Source organism: Schistocerca nitens, chromosome 1 (genome assembly GCF_023898315.1).
Source record: "Schistocerca nitens isolate TAMUIC-IGC-003100 chromosome 1, iqSchNite1.1, whole genome shotgun sequence".
NCBI lineage: Eukaryota > Metazoa > Arthropoda > Insecta > Orthoptera > Acrididae > Schistocerca > Schistocerca nitens.
In genome coordinates this window covers 650,240,061-650,261,617 of record NC_064614.1, presented here as the reverse complement: position 1 = coordinate 650,261,617, position 21,557 = coordinate 650,240,061, and the positions used below count along the sequence as shown (strand labels likewise).

The following is a 21,557-nucleotide window of genomic DNA, read 5'->3' as shown; positions in this document are numbered from 1 at the left end:
ATGCACATCCCACAATGGGATTCAATAGTGGGATGAGGATAAGCTTGTTTTCCGTAATGCTCTAAACAGTTGTGATGAGGGTACAGTTTTTAGCAACAACTGTTTTGGTTATTGAACTTCAGTCTGTGTGTCTTCGTACTCAGCTGGGTAGCCTTCCTCTCTGTTTTCATGCCTCCTCCATGTGATATTTTTTATGGTTCTGGTAGACCAGTTGCTGTTGGGTGTTTTCTTTGTCTTATTTGTTTTTTTTTTTTTTTTTTTTTGGTGTCCCTTTCTTACATTCTGTAGCACTGTGTCCAGTTGATTTCACTATCTGTTGTTTTTGAGTTATACGTGATCACTGCATCTTTTGTACTTTCCAGTCCTTCGTTAACACATTTTTCTGTGAGAGACATTGCTATGTGTGAATTACCTGTTATTTAGTAATTTCTATTATGTCAGAGAGAACAGCTCTTCATTTGTGTGTGACCAATTTTTGCTCTATCATATTCCATGATTAAATGTCACATTATTACTTAATTTGCTTCTTCCTGTATCATGATGGTGTACATTATTTCCATTTCTTAAGGTGTTTTGTTCAGTTAGGTGCTAGTACTGTTAACCTGGGGACCATCATGCCCCTGCACGCTCCAACAGGCAGCACACCATGTTCCCCACCACTACCAGCATCTTCCCCATGCCTACCTTGCTATGCCTCCTCCGCCCCACCTCATGCGTCCTCCTTACCCCTATCACTCATCCCAACAGACTGCTACTCACATCAGATACAGCCACAGAAGGGCCCGAGTGGCCCGAGACAGTGGCCATGTGTGCAAGAGTTGTGTTTGTGTGACTGTGTATGTGTATGTTCTCTATTTTGGAAGAAGGACTTTGTCTGCAAGCTTATACACTGAGGGTGACAAAAGTCACAGGTTACCTCCCAATATTGTGTTGGACTTCCTTTTGCCAAGTGTAGTGCAGCAACTCAATGTGGCATTGACTCAACAAGTCATTGGATGTCCCCTGCAGAAATATTGAGCTATCCATAATTGCAAAAGTGTTGCTGGTGCAGGATTTTGTGGATGAACTGACCTCTCAATTATGTACCTTAAATGTTTGATGGGATTCATGTCAGGCAATTGGGTGGCTAAATCATTTGCTCAAATTGTCCAGAATGTTCTTCAAACCAATCGTGAACAATTGTGGGCTGCTGACATGGTGCATTGTCACTCATAAAACTTCCATCGCTGTTTGGCTGCAAATAGTCTCCAAGTAACCGAACATAACCATTTCCACCCAGTGGTCAGTTCAGCTGGACCAGAGGACCCAGTCTGTTCCAAGCAAACACAGACCACATCATTATGGAGCCACCACTAGCATGCACAGTGCCTTGTTGACAAATTGGTTCCATGGCTTTGTGAGGTCTGTGCCACACTTGAGCCCTACCATCAGCTCTTATCAACAGAAATCAGGACTCATCTGACCAGGCCATGGCTAATCCACTCATCTAGGGTCCAACTGAAACAGTCACTAGCTGAGAAGAGGCACTGTAGGTGATGTCATGTCATCACCAAAGGCACTCGCATTGGTTGGCTGCTGCCAAAGTCAATTTCAGCCAAATTTCGCTACACTGCCCAAGGATACATTCATCAAACAGTCCACATTGATTTCTGCAGTTACTTCATGCAATGTTGCTTTTATGTTAGCACTAGCAACTCTATGCAAATGCCACTGCTCTCATCATTAAGTGAAGGCTGTTGGCCACTGCACTGTCCATGGTGAGAGGTAATGCTTGAAATTTGGTACTCTCGGCACACTATTGGCACTGTATATCTCAGAATATTGGATTCCCTAATGATCTCTGAAATGGAAAGTCCCTTGTGTCTAGCTCCAACTACCATTCCAGATGAAGTCTTACCCATCGTGCGGCCATAATCACGTCAGAAACCTTTTCACATGAATACCTGAGTACAAATGACAGCTCCGCCAATCCACTGCCTTTTATATATTGCGTGTGTGATACCAACCCCATCTATATATGTGCATATTGATGTCCCATGACTTTTGTCACCTCAGTGTACATTTTAGCAGTCTTCTCATTGTGCCTGTCAGCAACTCGACGCCTTCTCTATGTGGTGAGTAGCAATCTATCGTTTCCATATTCTTGTCAAATAATACACCCTGATATGGCAAATGAAAATAGAGGAATTATTGCCCAGGCTAAGAAAACAATATGAATGTTCTTAAGCAGAAGGTAGTGGTATTGAAAGACTTTTTCACAGTAATATCAAATCTGACCTCAGAATACGTTACAACACTCCTGAAGACAGAAATCTCTGCATAGTCAGTGTCCAAGTCACCTGGAGAAGTTAAAAAACTACAGATGAGATGCATCAGTGACCACAGACCACTTATTAGGCTTTCCACCTTTGTGAAGAAGCATAACTCAAGATGCACAATAAGGCATACTTGTACCTTCAATGGCAAATATGTGGAGTGTTAATAGAATCAGATCTCTCCAAAAAATGGAACAACAGTACACATGAAGTGATCACAACAGCTAGTAGTAACACTATCCTATACAATCAACGAATACATACCGACCAAACAGTTGCAGTTAAGAATGGTGATATTTTGTATGTCAGCCTTATAAAAGATCATGGTTCTTAACATTTCAGTCCCATGGGATGGGCATATTAATGGGAAAGCCTATCAGAAGAAATTGAAATTTAAGGATCTCTTTGTTGCCCTGAGGTCAGTACCATATAAACTGAAGAGTGGTCTGCCTAGAACCTGAGACTGTAGTAAAGACAAAGACAATGAAACACAAGTAAAGTACTGTTAGGATCTGGACACATCTTGCTTAAAGTATTGTAAATTGCAACAGGTGTTCGAAATATTCCTGTATGTGAAACTTATTGTTCCTTAGTTACAATCAATATGTACTGCAATTATGTTACAGAAACATTAAATGAATGTATTAACAATCTGCAGAAAATTGTCGGAGATCCACATAAAGAAATTACATATCTCAAGAAAGAAAATAATGAGCTGCGATCAAAGAGCAGCACATGTGGAAATTTGTTAGCTACAAAAGGAAACATAGGCCTTGAAAGTAGATCAAAATTAAATGGAAATATGACCTTGCTAAACAATTCATTCCAAAAGCAGGGCAATAAGTGGAAACAACAAAGTAAGTTTAGTGAATTTTGCTTATCCAATCAAGTTTACACTGTTTTGTCCAACTGTGAACAATGAACATATTAAAAAATCAAACAAATTTTGTGAACAACGTAGAAAATGAGCAACATTCTCCGCAAAACAAAGTGCCACTAAAAAAGCCAAGAAATCTTCCATTCCTGTTGAAATAGATACAAAATAGTGTGTAACTCAATAAATGAAACTTCCTGGCAGATCAAAACTGTGTGCCCGACCGAGACTCGAACTCGGGACCTTTGCCTTTTGCGGGCAAGTGCTCTACCATCTGAGCTACCAAAGCACGACTCACGCCCGGTCCTCACAGCTTTACTTCTGCCAGTATCTCGTCTCCTACCTTCCAAACTTTACAGAAGCTCTCCTGCGAACCTTGCAGAACTAGCACTCCTGAAAGAAAGGATACTGCGGAGACATGGCTTAGCCACAGCCTAGCGGATGTTTCCAGAATGAGATTTTCACTCTGCAGCGGAGTGTGCGCTGATATGAAACTTCCTGGCAGATTAAAACTGTGTGCCCGACCGAGACTCGAACTCGGGACCTTTGCCTACCTTTGGAAGGTAGGAGACGAGATACTGGCAGAAGTAAAGCTGTGAGGACTGGGCGTGAGTCGTGCTTCGGTAGCTCAGATGGTAGAGCACTTGCCCGCGAAAGGCAAAGGTCCCAAGTTCGAGTCTCTGTCGGGCGCACAGTTTTAATCTGCCAGGAAGTTTCATATCAGCACACACTCCGCTGCAGAGTGAAAATCTCATTCTGGGAATTCAATAAATGTTACGCAAGAACATTAATGCTGCTATAATGAGTTCCAGTCAATGACACATTCAAGTATTCTGAAAAAAAAAAAATAAATAAATAAATACCATATGTGTAGGATACCTTACAGAATGTGGGCACCAGCCTCAGTACAATATCCAATTCAAATATTGTCATTATAATCACAGGAATGAATGACAGCTAAAAACAACAGCCATAAAATAATAAATGATTTAAGAAGGATATTATCAGGCATTATGCCAAAGAAGGTGTTTATAGTTGACACACCAGTTACACATCACTTCACAAATTGGTCATGTGTAAATCTAGAAGTAATGAAGGCAAATAAATGTCTGCACAACTTCTGGTCGAAATTCAAAATTCCACCGTTATAAAAGCAACAGAATTTTGTAGGGAGTGTTATATTCACGTGAATAACTTCCGACGAACAAAACTCTCAGAACTCACCTTCAAACCAACAAGAAGCAATGGTCAGTCTCCTAGTATTACCTCTCAGATATAGCAAAAGTTTCAATGTTACACCATGTTTTGCTGCAGCCTCAAACAAAAATTCCACCATTTCATGAGCAGACCTAACACTGTTGAAAGTAAGGATAGCAGCAGTAGCAAGAGTCCCATTGCTAACAAAACCTATAGATCGAAGTGTAAAAATACAGCAACCATAAATGATATCAGCTCCTTACCTGTCCTAGAAACTTCTAACTATCCACCAAACAGCTCTAAATCAAGAAATACCATGAACTGTCATCCAACCAACTTCAACTATACACTAAGGAATTACAGACCTTTGATGCGAGCGGGCCATTGATTGAAATCAATGCGGAAAGTTGAAAATTTGTGCTGGACCACTATTTGAAACTAGGTGTCTTGCTTACTAGGCAGATGCTCTCACCACTGAGCCATCCAGATACAGTGGTCATGGCAACTGCATTGACTACCCTAGTAAGCCTCCCATCAGACCCAAATTCTCAACTTATCCACACATTACAAATGTGGTCCGCCTTTCTCATTATCCTCATTACTCATCGCATTCAACTATCATTAACATATCAGTGTGAAGCAGGACAATATGTAAAGCTTGCTGGACAATCTGATAGAGTGCTACAGCATCACTACTTTGCAATTCACATCCAAGTGTTTGGCAGAGGGTTCACAGAACCAGTTTCAGACTATTTCTTGCCCATTCCACACTCAAAAGAGCACACTGGAAAAATGAATACCTAAACCTTGCTCTTATTTTTCTATGATTCCCATTTCTTCCTACACAGGGGGGAAATGAACACGATATTTCTACATACAGAGGAGAAAGATTTTGACTGAAATTTTGTGAAAAGATCTCGCCACAAGGAAAAATGTCTTTGTTTAGTGATTGCCACCTCAGCTCGCATATCATATGTATGACCCTTCTCTCCCCTATTTTGCAATAATAAAAAATTAGCTGTCCTTCTCTGAACTTTTTCAATGTATGTCATTGGTTATATCTGGTATACTCCACACCAAGATGAACAAGTGTAATGTAGCCAGTCTGTAGTATACTTGTCACATCTTCTAAGAGTTTTGGTGATAAAATACAGTCTTTGGTTCACCTTCTCCACATTTTCCAAGTGATGGTTCCAATAAAAGTCTACAGAAACCATCCAACAATACCATTTCAGTTTTACGATTTTCCACCAAACTTTAGAAACCTACGAAATAAACACAATGATTTGGACACCACAATATGTATTAATAAACTGGATGTTTTAGTTATTACTGAAAATGGCATTCTGAAGAAAAAATTATCACTGCACACCCAATAACAATGAACCTTCGTTCTGTTGGTTAGTCTAACAATGATAGTTTAAGAAACCATAAATATAACTTTAAGGGTAATGCTTCTACATACAGCATGTACTTCACCCCAACTGACAATGAAATAAAATGCGTAGTGAAGGCATTATGCAATTCTATGTCTTCAGGATGTGATGGGCTTAATAGAAACATTTTGATGTCTTGCATTGAAAACATATCCGGGCCTCTTTCCGTTGCACTTCATCATTTGCATTGGGCCTTTGTCCCACTTCAATGCAAGGTCAGCCTTGTTACTATGGATTTGGCGATGTTAGTGTCAGAGGATGGCCGGATGCCCTTCCTGTTGCCACCCCATACCCTCTGGGACAGAATTAGTGTACCCCAGCTATCTGTGTCCAGTGTAAGCCATGAAATAGTGCGCACATGTTTCAAAGGTCTGTAAGTCGTGTAACTGAAGCAGGATGGGGGGACCAGCCCGGTATTCACCTAGTGGGATGTTGGAAACTGCCCAAAAACCACATAAGAAGCATAAATATTATGATCAATTAGAAATATTATGCATCATGTTAAAACTGAAATAATTCAATATTTCAGTGAAACTCACTTTGTTATCACAAAGAAAGCACTGAACACTCGGATAAGATTTTGACACCACAAGACAAAAAAATTCTGAAATACATTGGAACTGATATTGCCACTAAAGAGAACTATGTTAAATTCCTGGGAATAACAATACAAGACACACTTCAGTGGACAGGCTTGTTTATTCTGTGGCAGCAAGCAAATTGGCTGAAAATATATTTGCCATAAATACACTTAGCAAATGTGGCAATGATACCCATGTACTAGAGACTGTTTATTATGTAGTGGTCTTGTCCAGTATAAAATATGGAATAGAAGAATGGAGTGTCACAACACAAGCAAACCTTAAAAAGTTTCTAAAGTTACAGAACAGGGCTGTAAGAATTATTTGCCGTGCAAAGCAAAGACACTCATGGCGTGCTTTATTCCCTAAAGCTGGAACATTAACTATCACAAATACGTATGTTTTTAAATTGATCATGCTGGCTCAAACAAATATTGAAAATGTGAATTCTGACCTGCTAAAACACAATACTAGAAACAAAGATCAGCCACAGGACTGCACTGTATCAAAGAAATACACTGCATGCAGGACTGAGGCTTGCCAATGTCTTGTCGAGTTGTCACATCTCTCCCCACTGCAAAATTTAAACTTGGACCAAAAGGAATATTGATTGTCGACTCACACTGCTCATTATATGAGTAACCCAGCTTTGCATAGAATAAATTAAATTTTATAGAGACTTTATACATGTATACGTTTCAGAGGAGTGGACGAAGACAAGAGGCCATATGTGTATGAGTTGTGCTTGTGTGAATGTGTGTGTTGTCTATTTGGAAAGAAGGACTTTTTTTTGTCTGAAAGTTTACATGTTTAGTAGTCTTTTCATTGTGTCTGTCTGTAACTCAATGTCTCCTCTATGTGGTTAGTAGCAATCTATCCTTTTCATAATAGTGTTGTTACATTTTTGTATTGTCTGTCTGAATAAAAAATAATCAACATATTACTGAAAACTAAAGAAGAAAGTAAGTTAAAATTTATTTATCATGATATACCATAGTGGAATATTTAATTTGAAAATGAAAGTTTGGAAAAAATGTTTGCTGTACAGTATATCTTCTCTGTAGCCTTATGCACTGAAGGTAATAAAACTGATATTTTAAATAGAAAATGAAGAAATTTACTGCTGGAAACTTAACATGGTCAGCATAGCCTGCTGCAGATGAATCAATTGGATGTTTGCTGGTAGTCTTACCTTCGAACAGTTACGCACAATCGTCACTTTTGAAAGAATCAGAGGACTATAGCCTTGCAATAGAGTGAAATACAGCTACAAATGGATGTAACTGTTACTATGAATAACAACTAACAATAGTATATCACTAGAAGTAGATAGCTTAAGGGCAGTAAAATTCAGGCAACCAAGAAGACTGGAACCAACCACTGAGTATTGCTGGGAGAATGAATATCACACGATGGTGGGAACTTACAATCTGTTGAAAGCACTTATTTGTGTACAAACAATCTTTATTTACGTTCTGTAATATTCATACTTGTCCAATGCTAAATACTTACAATGAGAATTGCGACAAAACAAGCAAGTGTTGTATTCCAGTCTCCATATGATGAAGCTTTCCCAACAAGAACACTGTAGAAAATGAAGTCTCCTAATCCCAGCTTAACACCTCCTGCAAACAGAAACCACAACTTCCAACTTTATCTCTCACTAAACATGTATACAAAAATGAACAATCATATAAGATAACTAGTAGGTAGTTAATATAACAGCCTTTCCATAAGCAATAATGTGGAACTGGGAAGAGGGGCGAATTTCTTTGGCAGGAAGATATGGCTGAAAAATATTCAGTGGAACTGAAAAATTCATCATCTTCCTTGCAGTGTCTTACAAAAAACTGTAATATTTATGAAAGCCCCTCCCTCTTATTTGAGGTTTTTTTGGACTTCTTGTGGTAAATATGAAATCCAATGAGTATACAATTTCATGATAGAATGTGTGGGGAAATTTGTGGAAATGCAGAAACAGAGTTTTCATGGTGAATTGTTAGTGCTCTTTCATCTTCTTTTCCACAGGGTGCCTATATTTCACCAAATACAAATGCCCTTTGTGTTTCTCATCCTGTAGTAGTTGTGTTCTTTGTTCAACTGCCAAATCCATGTTTTTCCCACCAGGAAACAAACAAATGTGATGGTGAACATCAGCAATTGTCATATTCTGTGTATTTAAGATAAATATGATTAGGTGCCCTTACCCAAAGCACTGCATAGATATTTTTTGCATATGTACAGAAATTCTTGAACATCATAATAAACCAATACCAAGCATCATTACTGCTGTTGTCTCAAACAATGGCACCTTTGCTCTGCTAATGAGTAACACTAGTTTGAGCTAACTGACAACATTAGAAGAAATATCAAAAGAACAGCACTTCCGAGCTACCTGGAAAAACACAAACCATGACAGGTGGAGAGGGGAAATGATGATATGTGACAATGGGAGGAAGGGGAAAAAACTGTACCCCAGAGGGAGATAAGGAGCCTAAATGTTGTTATAATTTTAAAAAATGCTGTCACACTTTTACTGCTGAATATACTCTTGGAAATGCATGCGTGCGTGGAAGGAGGAGAGATGGCACCTGCGCTTGCATGTGGATGAATGTGTGCACCTCAAACAAAGACTTTGAAATCATAAGACTAAGTGGTCTACATGAACTATGATAATAATACTCCTGTAGTGGGGTGATGATGAAGACATTCAAAATCTTGTATGCGCTGAAATTTTGTAAAGAATGTTAATGATGACATGATTAATATTTATAAAGGTAGATTGGGGGAGAGGGGAAGGGGATCGGAAAGGGGAAAGGGGGAGGAGAAATGGTACCAGACAAAAAAGGAGTCAGAAATAAATAAAGACAAAAAACAAATGTTATGATTGAAACAGGAATACTGTGAAAGGAGTACGGTTAAATACCACTTTTATACTTTTCAAGGGACTTCAAAAACTGTGTAAAATGTGCGGAAACATGAAAGGTGGGAAATTGCTATTTAAGCAGCAACAATTTCATGTAGAACTCCTCCTCCCCACGTTTTCATATTTTATGCATCAAAGTACCCATATCAGACTTGTTTGTTATTTAACAAACGTGTTCCTAATTTGGCACTATGTTTAGCCACTAGCATGGCATTTCCTGATATTTTAGCACAACAACTCATGTTACTAATCACACACTATAAAATGTCATTTGCTGAAGATGCTGGGCAAAAGCAATCGGATCAAAGCACACTCACTGGTGGGACAGTCACTGCCCCCTTATTGCAAAGCTGATTACAGATTTATAGATTATAAAAGAAACAAGCATTTAATGTTAACGCTGCGAAGAACGTATCAGATGTGTGCGACTGGGTCACACAGAAAAATCAGCCATAGCAGAACACAGCATAAATGAAGAACACACCTTCAACTTCAAAAACACGAAGGTACTGTGCCGAGCATCTGGCTTCTGGGAAAGCGTTATCAAAGAATCCATAGAAATAAGGGTTCACGACAATCTGGTCAACAGAGATGAGAGATACCAACTCAGCGCAGCATGGAACCCTGTGATAGCGGCAATCCGTAGGGAACGCGCCCGTCAACGTCCTCCGCTGTGGACGCAGACAGAAGGCTTATACCGAGAACTGAACGCAGCCGCTGGGGGCGACCGCCATCCCCACCACTGCGCGCACGCTGCTGGTCCACTGCAGCCACTGGAGGTCCAGTGGAGGGGGGCGAACGCGCATATAAACAGCCCGCTCTCCACGAATCTCGACACTTCGCCAGAAGATGGGTAGTATGACACTTCCCAAAACGTCGCGAGATATCAACATTATCACCCGGCTGGAGACCCGAGAAACCTTCATCAATAGTTTATGCCGGGAAAGCCTACAGTCACATATAAGCATTTAATGTGTTAATGCAGCCTAGAAGTGACATGAAAATTGGTGTTGAGCTGCTAGAACAACCAGGTATAGCCTCTTCTCATATTTTTCCAAATAACAGTAATAACCACTACGCACAACACACACAAATCAACACTATTTTTACACTGACTAATTCACTGCTACAGCTGGCAACAAGCCTAAACACTCCACGGTAGCCTGGAGTGAGCCAAAGTTTACCAATTGGAAAAGGGCCACAGTAAAGAGGGTGATTAACAAAAAGGGTGATTAACAAAAAAAATAGCTAACATATGTACATATTCCAGGCCACTGATGATGCCTTGCAGAAAATAAAGGCGAAACACGTATGGCACTAAAATTGTGTTTTATTCAGTTGCTGTCAGACGGTCCATAAGCAAAAATTATTAATATACCGTAATATTACACGCAACTGAGGAAGACAGGACTATAAAAGTTGAAAAAATTATGCATTTTGGAGAGAGGCAGACAGTAGCCAATTGAGCACCGACCATGTTGATTTAAGTGTTTGTGATGCTAAGTTGGCATATTTGGCAGTTTTGTCTTCATACTCGTGTACTACACAATCACAGTCTTCAAAATGCATCATTTTTAGTGCACTTCATCATGCTACATTGTTGGAAAAAGGGATGACCATAAATTAACACAGTGCCAAGAACTTGTGTAATCATTTTAGATTTTACAATGACAAGTGCATGAAGTATTGCAAAGTGCATTAAATATCATACACTAACATAAGAGACTGGGCTATGCTATGGATCAGTCTGTCACCTAGACTTTATTTCACATTCACAGTCGGTGGCTTCACCAAATAGCAACCAAACTGACACTTTACAAACTAAGAATTAACTTTGACCTCTGGCTTTGCTACAGATCAATCTGACACCATAATCAAGATTTTGTGGCGGTAGGTAGGGGGAGGCAGTTGTACATATCACAATTTAGCCTTTTAAGCACTTATTTTATAAAACATCAATAAGTCATTAACAACTGGTACAGCCATTCATACTTTTAACAAAAAAATCAAAAATTGTTTATTGTTTTTTGTTTTAAGTTTTTGTGGTTTTTCAATATGGTTTTCCAGTTCATAAACACAATGGAGAGCTTAGACATCTATATCTGCAGCACAATTGTACTTTTTACTGTCTTCACTGCTGCATTTACGTAGGCAACAGAGAGAATCCCACTGTCATCATCTCTATCTCTTATCATTTTACTGTATATGGAAGCCAGTTATACTTAAAACAATGCAAATGGTTTAGAAGTAAAGGAGGCAAGTTACCAGATGAAAGAAGCATTGAGTTATCAAAAGGCACAATGCACAATGACTACAGTTCATCAGGTAGACTGTTGCGAGAGGTTGTGTCAGACGGAGTGAACAGAAGGAGACAGGATGCAGGAGGGAGGGTTGACAAGAGATGGCTGAAGGCTCAGAGGGAAGCAGCAGGTGTGTAGGATAGGAACACGGGAGGGAGAGGCATCAGTTGTACTGGATAGGGGTATGACACACAGGCACGGGAGACGACGTTTTCGTGTGCGGCATAATGACACTGATGTGGCAGAGTGAACTGGAGGAGGGTGCAGGACAGAGGATGGGGAGTCTGTTGGATTGTGGGTGTGGGTTAGTGGAGATGAGGCCAGGATGATTGTGGGAGTGAAGAATGTGTTGATGTGTTACAACTCCCACTCACATAGTTCGTAAAAGCTGATGTTGGGGGGGGGGGGGGGGGGGGTTAGTCTGCAGATGGCATAGTTTGTGAAGCAGCCACAGAACTCAAGCATATTGTGTTTAGCAGCATATTCCGCCAATGGGTGGTCAGCTCTGGTCTTGGCCACAGTTTGCAGTGGCCATTCATTCTGGTGTACAATTGTTTGGTGGTCATGCCTACATAAAACGCTTTACAGAAATTGCAGCAGATCTGGTACATGACATGCCTACTTGCATAGGTGGTCTGATGGGATTAGATAAGCCTGTGACAGGATTGGAGTGAGTGTGCTGGCTGGGTGACTCCAGAGGTCTTGCAATTTGTTCTTAGACAATGATATAACCCTTCTGAAAGGGTTGAGCGTTGGAGTGGCAATCGTCAAAAGCTAGCAAAGTAGGGGGTTGCCTCTTGCTCCTAAATTATCTCTATCTTCATCACATATATTTTCAACAGTGTCAACATTGTCAGTATGTAGGAAATCTCACACTGGATGCTCCAGCGGCAGCTTTTCCCATAATGAACAATGGAGAGTTCCAGTGCCATCATTATTATTCAGTCTTGGTAAGTCAAATCCATTTCCTTCACCTGCCTGAAAGAATCCAGATTTTCAGAAGCAGTTGGAGACCATAGACTCTTTAACCTCTGTCCATGTCTTGGCAATATAGTACAAAGCATCTAAAATTGATAGTTTATAGGAGGCCAGATGTTTTCTAGCTTCCATCAAACTTGATGCCTTCTGCACTATGGCTTTCTTGTAATAAGTTTTGAAGGTATGGATAAAATCAGTATCCAAGGGCTGCAGCAATATGCAGTGCAGTTTGGTGACAGAAACTTTAACTGCACAATTTATATGTTTTGGATGAGCATGGCAACAATCCATAAACAGGAGAATTTTCATATTACAGATACCCATTTTTGAATCAACCGCTTCTTGAATACTTACAATGTCATCCACACCTTGCTATTGGCACTATGGTCCATGAGTAATGTTTTTACATTTTAAAACCAATGTACTTTTTAGCCATGAGCATTTGTACCTAGCATGACTGGATTAGTCTGTGTTCCCTTAATGGAAATTTCCTCCCATAAATGCAAGTGTTTTATTTAGAAGCATATTAAAAAAAGAGACCATTTTCATCTATGTTGAAGGTGACTTTCAGTTTACATGGTTTTATAATTTTTTGTAATCTACCACTCTGCCATTCACAAACAGTTTTCATGTTTATGTTCCTACAAGAATTCCAGATAAAATATATCACATGAAGGGTTCTCAGAACAAAGTTCCCAATGCTTTATTAAGATTATCTTTGAGTATAAATTAAATGAAACGTACCAAGGGACCTGGTGTCATTGTTGTGATTAACTTTCTAACTGTAAGTTACGCCAATACGGACCTTACCCTTAAAAATAAACAATGAAAAAAGACTGGTGAATATTTAGCATTAAATTTCAGCAATGCACACAGGCAAGATTGTCACCATTCTGAAGAGGAATTATGGATAATTATTGATCATATTTTGTTCTGGAGACTAAACTACTGGGAAATTACACGAGAGGGGTCAACAAGTTTCTAGCCAAACAAATAAACAATGGTAGAAATTTCATAATACCAATTTATTTTTCAATATAATACCTGTGTACACTAATACACTTGTGGGCATACTCAGATAACTTCTGCAAAGCATTCAAATAAAACGTCTTCGATTTCGAGTCCAACCAAGCGTTCGCAGCATCAATCGCTGCATCATCACTGTCAAATTGTCCTCTTTTGAGGTCTTTTTTTTAGGTTTGGGAAAAGGAAAAAAGTCTGATGGAGCCAAATCTGAAGAATATGCCGGACGACGTAACAATTCGAACCCACAGTCATGCAGAGTTTCCAGTGTTGCAAGGGTTCTGTGCGCCAGTGCGTTGTCCTGATGCAAATTTCTGCTCCTTCTTTCTCTCTCTCTTCTCTCAAATGGCGCAGGAGGGTGCAATAAAACAATGCATTGATAGTTATGGGGTAGGGGATGAAGTATGTTTCCATTGTTGTGACTGTTTTTTTGTCTCAGGATCAAAGTGGTGAGCCCACACTTTGTCCATTTTCACATACATTGCAAGAAAGCCATCTTCACTCACTTCAAATTGGCAGACAATTTCTTCACAACACTGCACACGTTCACATCTCTGATCTGCATACAAGTCTTTCGGGATCCACTAAGATAAAACTTGACGCATTCCTGAAATATCCACAGCAATGTCATGAGCATGCCCATGGGAGATTCCATATATCATTTCAATGTGCCGCAACGTTGTTTGATGATCACAGAAAATTGTGTAATAAATTGCAGACACTGTTTTATCAGTGGCAATGGTGCCAGGCCTTCTGCTCCTGCTTTCACATTTGAAGTCAGACACCCAGTTTTTCACTGTTGCATGAGATGGAGCACTGTCCTTAAGTGTATTCCACATGTCTCCACAATTTTTTTGGGCATCATTCCATTCAAATGGAAATATTCAATCACAGCACTGATGTTAATTTTCTCGATATTCATCATTTTGCTTACACTACAATATACAATGCATCCTAGCGACAAAACAAACAAAGCTGGAGCCGTGAAATGTGACTTGTATACCCACAAAGTGTCACCATAAAAGTTGGTGGTGGTGTTTGTGCGAGATATTATGTTAACTATCTTGAGGTAGAAACTTTTCCACCGTACTTTGTACATACCTCAAAATGTGGAAGAAGATATAATATGGTTTGAAACTTCCTGGCAGATTAAAACTGTGTGCCCGACCGAGACTCGAACTCGGGACCTTTGCCTTTTGCGGGCAAGTGCTCTACCATCTGAGCTACCGAAGCACGACTTACGCCCGGTCCTCCCAGCTTTACTTCTGCCAGTATCTCGTCTCCTACCTTCCAAACTTTACAGAAGCTCTCCTGCGAACCTTGCAGAACTAGCACCCCTGAAAGAAAGGATATTGCGGAGACATGGCTTAGCCACAGCCTGGGGGATGTTTCCAGAATGAGATTTTCACTCTGCAGCGGAGTGTGCGCTGATATGAATCTGCCAGGAAGTTTCATATCAGCGCACACTCCGCTGCAGAGTGAAAATCTCATTCTGGAAACAAGCCATGTCTCAGCAATATCCTTTCTTTCAGGGGTGCTAGTTCTGCAAGGTCGCAGGAGAGCTTCTGTAAAGTTTGGAAGGTAGGAGACAAGATACTGGCAGAAGTAAAGCTGTGAGGACCGGGCGTGAGTCGTGCTTCGGTAGCTCAGATGGTAGAGCACTTGCCCGCGAAAGGCAAAGGTCCCGAGTTCGAGTCTCGGTCGGGCACACAGTTTTAATCTGCCAGGAAGTTTCATATCAGTGCACACTCCGCTGCAGAGTGAAAATCTCATTCTGATAATATGGTTTATCCATAATGGATAGAGACATTTTGGTTCTCATAAGTGTATTAGGCACATTAATAAATTTTATTACTTTAAAAACTTATGTAGGTAAATAATATAGCTACTAACATGCTGTGGAGTGTGGGAAGGCTAAAAATGAAAACAGTCACCTACAATATGAACTACATTGGAACTTCGATTTTATATTTTCCGATTTTACATTTTTTGCAATTCTACACAATAAATTCGTAGCCCCTGTGTAAAACCCGTAAGATCAATGCTAAGAATTCCCCGGTTTTACATTTATTGCTAGTAAGGTTTACCAAGATTCTAAGTTCTCACTTCATCCCATTTTCTTCCTATTGATATTTGATGTGACTGAACACTTAATAAGTGGCTTGAAAGACAGATGGTTTGTACCATGGGTAGCAGGGGAACTAAGAAAATATTTTAGGCCGTTGAGGAGAGGAGAGATGTGAGACAGGAAATGCTGATGTAATCCACAACCAATGTAGCCAACACAACTTGTAACACTTACCTTCGTTGCACAATTGTGATAGAACTACTGCTAGGTTGCAGTGGTAATGGAAAAACAAGACAGTTGGCGTGAATTGTTCTGGACCAAGCCAATACGTGACGAAGTGGCCCAGCCACCACCTTTTCTAATGCCACTTTTAACTCAGTCTCTTCTTTTTGAATGTATTTCAAATGTATAAGGGGCATTCAAATGAAACCCAGTCACTAGCATAAACTAACGGTAATGATTTTATTAACTCAAAAATGTAGTTATACACAATACACATACTCAAAAATAGTCACCAAAACTGTTGGCACATTTATCCCACTGTGACACCAGCAGTCGATTCCATTGTTGAAGAAGCTAGTAGCTGCTGTCGGATTCAGGCCTGGACACAGTTACACACTTTGTCGTCCATTGCAAATTGATGTTCACAAATAGCTTGTTTTAGAGGTCCAAACACATGACAGTCACACGGTTAAAGGTCGGGACTGTACGGTGGATATTCCAGTGTTTCCCACTGAAACTGCTGCAATGTTGTCTTCACTGCATAGGCCATGTGTGGACGGGCATTATCATGCAGGAGGATAATGCCATTGGACAACATGCCATGGCATTTCAACTTGATGGCTCATCTAAGGTTCTGTAAAGTGGCTTGGTAATGCTGGGCATTGATGGTGGTTCTCCATTCCAGAAACTTGACAAGCAGTGGGCCCTTGTGGTCAGAAAAGGAGGACATCATGACCTTACCAGAACTGGTGTGCACGGCCTTTGATTTCTTTGCAGGTGGTGAAGTCACATGTTTCCACTGCTTGCACTGACACTTGCTTTACAATTCAAAATGGTGACAATTTTTGGTCACCTGTGACAATAAAACGACAGAAAGCCGTATTCCTCCTCATGATAATGTTGCAGATGACTGAAAGACAGCGCCATACGAGTATTGTGCTGTTCAGCAGTCAGTTGGTGGGGAACCCACTGCGCACAGATTTTTCAAAAGTTCAAGTGTTGATGCATTATGATGTGGCTGGTGATTAAGCTAATACCCAGTAACCAATGGATCTCGTCCATAATGATTTTGCGGTTGTCCAAGACCAAAGCATTCACTTCCGCAACCATTTCTGGTGTGATGACATGATGAGCGTGTCCAGGATGAGCATCGTCTTCCAGTGACTCGTGCCACTCAAGGAATCGTTTGTGCCATTACACAATGCTTGAATAACTCAGACTGTACTCACCGTACACAGCCTTCACAAATCGATTCATTTCATGGCCTCCAACTCCCTCCGCCGCCAAAAATCGAATCACTCCTCATATGTTTGCTTACTCACCTGCATGTTAGGTAGTGGATGATAACTTGTGTGAACACCTTCTCTTCAGCATGAAACCACACTGGCGCTATGCAACATCAAACGGTGCGCACACATCAGTCTCTACCAATAGATGGCGCAACCGTACCCACAGTTACTTGGTGCCACCTTACATCTAAGGCAAAGGTAGATACAATGACCAGGTTTCATTTGAATGAAGCTCATACAATATTCAGCAACAATATCAATCATCAACCTTTTAAATTCAAACACTGAGTCTCAAAGAATATGCTCGGTCGTAATCAAGAAAACATTGTCCATTTCCAGCTAGAGAGCTCTTAGTGGCTGGTGATTTCTTAAGTTACCCAACAGCCAGCACAGCAATCACACCACACTAATACACGTAAAATGAGCTCACCTACTGGATGTGTGGGGAGAGTGGGTTGGTTGGTTGGTTGGTTGGTTGGTTGTTTGGGGGAAGAGACCAAACAGCGAGGTCATTGGTCTCATCGGATTAGGGAAGGATGGGGAAGGAAGTCGGCCGCGCCCTTTCAAAGGAATCATCCCAGCATTTGCCTGGAGCGATTTAGGGAAATCACGGAAAACCTAAATCAGGATGACCGGACGCGGGATTGAACGGTCGTCCTCCCGAATACGAGTCCAATGTGCTAACCACTGCGCCACCTCGCTCAGTTGGGGAGAGTGGGAATGGCGCTTCAGCAATGGGGGTGCAGGTGGGGGTGAAACCATTTTGTGACGTGCTAAAAATACACTTTTCATGCAGATTATGTGCTATGACAGAGATGTCACACAGAAATAGAACAAAGGTTTTTAGATAACACATTTTAGAGGCTTTAGTGTTCAATTCTGACATGATACAGTTGCAACAACTACATACATTACTCATGTATATACTTTGCACACTGTAGATTGTATAGATTGGTAGCAGTGACAGAGGACATGAAGCAAAACTGAAGCACCTGAATTGTCTTTCAAATTTTCATTTTACACAGTGTACAGAAATTCACTGAGCCAACTTCTAACAAGTTTGTAACATCAATTGGGAAAGTAAACTCATTTTTTCACATCTCTGTTTCTCTCATTAAGTCTAAAATAACATTTTAACAGTGGTGAGCATAGGAAGTGCAGCTCATAAGAAAAGCATTAAACAATAACAGCAAAGGTGACAAAGAATGTCATTAAGCAGATGTATGCAAATTATGCTTATGGTTTAACCGCTTAGCTGCTGTGATCTTTTTGGTTTAATTCAACATGTTCACCGATTTTTGATTTTTTTCTGAGAGAGTACAAATGATGAACTCTCCAAAACACGTGTTTTGAATGTATAATTTGTAGTCATAGCATGTTGGAAGGCAGCTTGATTGCCTTGTACCCAGATACCAGTTTTAATTTTTTGATGATAATGGTTGAAGTAGAGAGGGTATAAAATGTAGAGTCAGGAACTCTTTTCGGAAAGTATTTGTATGGATGTGAAACATTGAAGATAAATAATTTAGACAAGAAGAGAACAGAAGCTTTTGAAATGTGGTGCTACAGAAGAATGCTGAAGATTAGATAGGCAGATCACATAACTAATGAGGAGGTATTGAATAGGATTGGTGAGAAATTTGTGGCACAACTTGACTAGGAGAAAGGATTGCTTTGTAAGACATATTCTGAGGCATCAAGGGATCACCAATTTAGTATAGGAGGGCAGCGTGGAGGGTAAAAACCGTAGAGGGAGACCAAGAGATGAATACACAAAACAGATTCAGAAGGTTGTAGGTTGCAGTAGGTACTGGGATGTGAAGAAGCTTGCACAGGATAGAGTAGCATGGAGAGCTGCATCAAACCACTCTCTGGACTAAAGACTACAACAACCCAAAGGATTACATGATTTAACTGCAACCAATTTTTTTTACAGCTACCTTCAAACAGAGGAGGGGTAACCACTATCTTAGTACTGATAGAATGTTGGTCAAAGTACACAAAATGTTATTCTTTTAAACAAGCTACTGTAGATACAGTAATAAAATGTTTAAGAGACTGTTTTAAAGACATAGGTAAGCCTTGCAGACTCCCACAGTTTACAAGTAATAACTTCAAAGAATTTTTAGCAAAAAATTATGATATCTGTAGCTATTTCGAAATGTCATCCACAATCCAATCCTTGTGGCTGGATTATGAAGAAGATTGAATGTTTGTGTAGAACATATTGATCTAACAGGCACTGGCTTAGTTAATCCTTGAATTCCATACCACGTCGAATGAACTACTCCATATGTTTACAGATTCATCACCAGTAAAAATAATCAATAAAACTGTTAATGGTGAACCACTGTTAAAGTTACACTTGTTTTGTAAATAAAACCGACTTTTCTTGGTGCAACTCTTCCCTGATGCATTTCGCCTTTTTCTTGCTCGAAGGCATCTTCAGTGGGATAGTTTGCTGTGATCTGCATTTCCTCTGATCTGGTCTGGAGGTTGCACTACCATTTTATTTTCAAAACGTAAGCACAATTTTGTATTCCAAACTTTCTCGCACTGTTCACCATGTTTCTCCTTGTTAGGGAAATATAAAATAAGTTGCAGCAAGAAATAGTGGTTTTATTTACAAAACAAATATTTCTGTGCTTTCTGTGGAGGGTGGCCATGCAAACAAACTTGTACTGTTGATGTTGTTTAAGTGTTGCCTTCTGTGCCCACTAAATCTGAAGAACTACAAAATACAGTGAAGGATAATTTGCAAAAACAATTCGAAAGTAGATTAAGGAAATATAACAAAAAAGCAATTACATCAGCATTCTAGGTTGATGACTTGGTATTAGCCAAGGACTTCCATCCTAGTTCTAACTTAAAGAGAGAAACAAGTAATTCTTTTTGAAAATATAGGGGATCTTTAAAGATGCTTGGCCTTCCTCATCTAAAAGCAGTATACTTAGTAGACCCAAACACTACTCAAGAGAAGGGCTTAGAGAACATTGATATGTTAAAGAAACTTAAACCCTTAGGACTATCTGCCATCTCTGCATATTTGGCAGAGTGATGACCGCCAGCTTCCAAGTTAGCTGCTTTACATTTTCATACTTCCGTTTTCCCCAGAGCAGTTTCTTCTACTCTTACTATCCTGTGATTTTTAACTTGAATTTATCTTTCACTGTCCTATATTAATTTTAGTCATAGAATGGCCTGTCTTGTTACAGAGAGACTTATTACAGTTCTCTCATACGGAAAAGAAATAAATACAAAAAATACAAACAAAAACCATTACAGCTACAGTAGAAGATGTATTGTATATGTTCTGTATAGTAGGAGTTTCATACTTTTCCTATACAGCATATCGATGAAGAACCCATCAAGAAGGGATCCTGGGATGTGGGGGTGGTGTGGGATTCTTTCTTTGGGACTCTATCTTCTTTCTTTGATTGTAGCAAGCAATTAATTTTCATTTTCTTTCTTTTCTGAGAGGAGTAGGCCCTACCAATTCTATCCTCCCCCTTTTCACATTCATATATTTCTATTGTCACATAGAAGAAGGTGTAATTAGAAGAATGACAAACACTAACTTCACTTAACATAGGTTTATTCAGCACTTGCACATACAAGAGCGCGGAGCGAACTGCCTCCGGCCAGAACACTTACAGCATATATTCAGCACTTGCACATACAAGAGAGCGGAGCGAACTGCCTCCGGCCAGAACACTTACAGTATATATACAGCTACAGAACATTCCAGTACAATGATTCTTGTCATTTGTGGATACTTCTATTGTACAGTCTAGGTGAGTTTTGAACTCACGACCCTCTATCCAACAGTTTAGTATCATAACCACTACACCACAGCGCTACTCAGCTTCTTCTGCAACATTGCTCCCTCAATAAGAGAAGAGTGTCTCCGTCTTACCTCCTCATAGTCTGGGAACAAGTAATCAGTCCTGCATACTCCGACTCCCAATGACTGATGCTCGCCCTGGCAGTGATCTTCTTAGAACTTCTTTGGCCGCTACACTCTTCGTCACCTTTTCACTTGTTGCCTGTCGCTGGAGCTTCGAATTTACCCTGGATGGCAGGATCCTTGTAGGGCTTCATTCGAAGGATGTGGACCATATCTCTGATCTTTCGTCATCTTGTGCCGGGGACAAAGTCTTCAACTTCATAAGTAACATCAGACAACTGTCTTACAACCTTATACGGTTCAAAGTAGCACCTGAGGAGCTTCTCAGAGACACCAACCTTCTGAATAGGAGTGAAGATCCAGAAGAGGTCACCAGGCTGGTAGACAACAGGGCGGTGGCTCGCGTCATACCTTCGGCGATCATTTTCTTCAGCCTGCAGC

At 40.1% G+C, this 21,557-nt stretch overlaps 1 protein-coding gene across 1 annotated transcript in view; it reads right to left on the bottom strand.

Moving 5' to 3' along the window:
- Positions 1-21,557, bottom strand: part of LOC126258560 (presenilin homolog) — a 129,410-nt gene that overhangs the window by 7,885 nt on the left and 99,968 nt on the right. Inside the window, exon 9 of the mRNA XM_049955651.1 lies at positions 7,916-8,028. Within this exon, the coding sequence (XP_049811608.1) occupies positions 7,916-8,028 (113 nt within the window). The remainder of the gene's footprint in view (positions 1-7,915; positions 8,029-21,557) is intronic.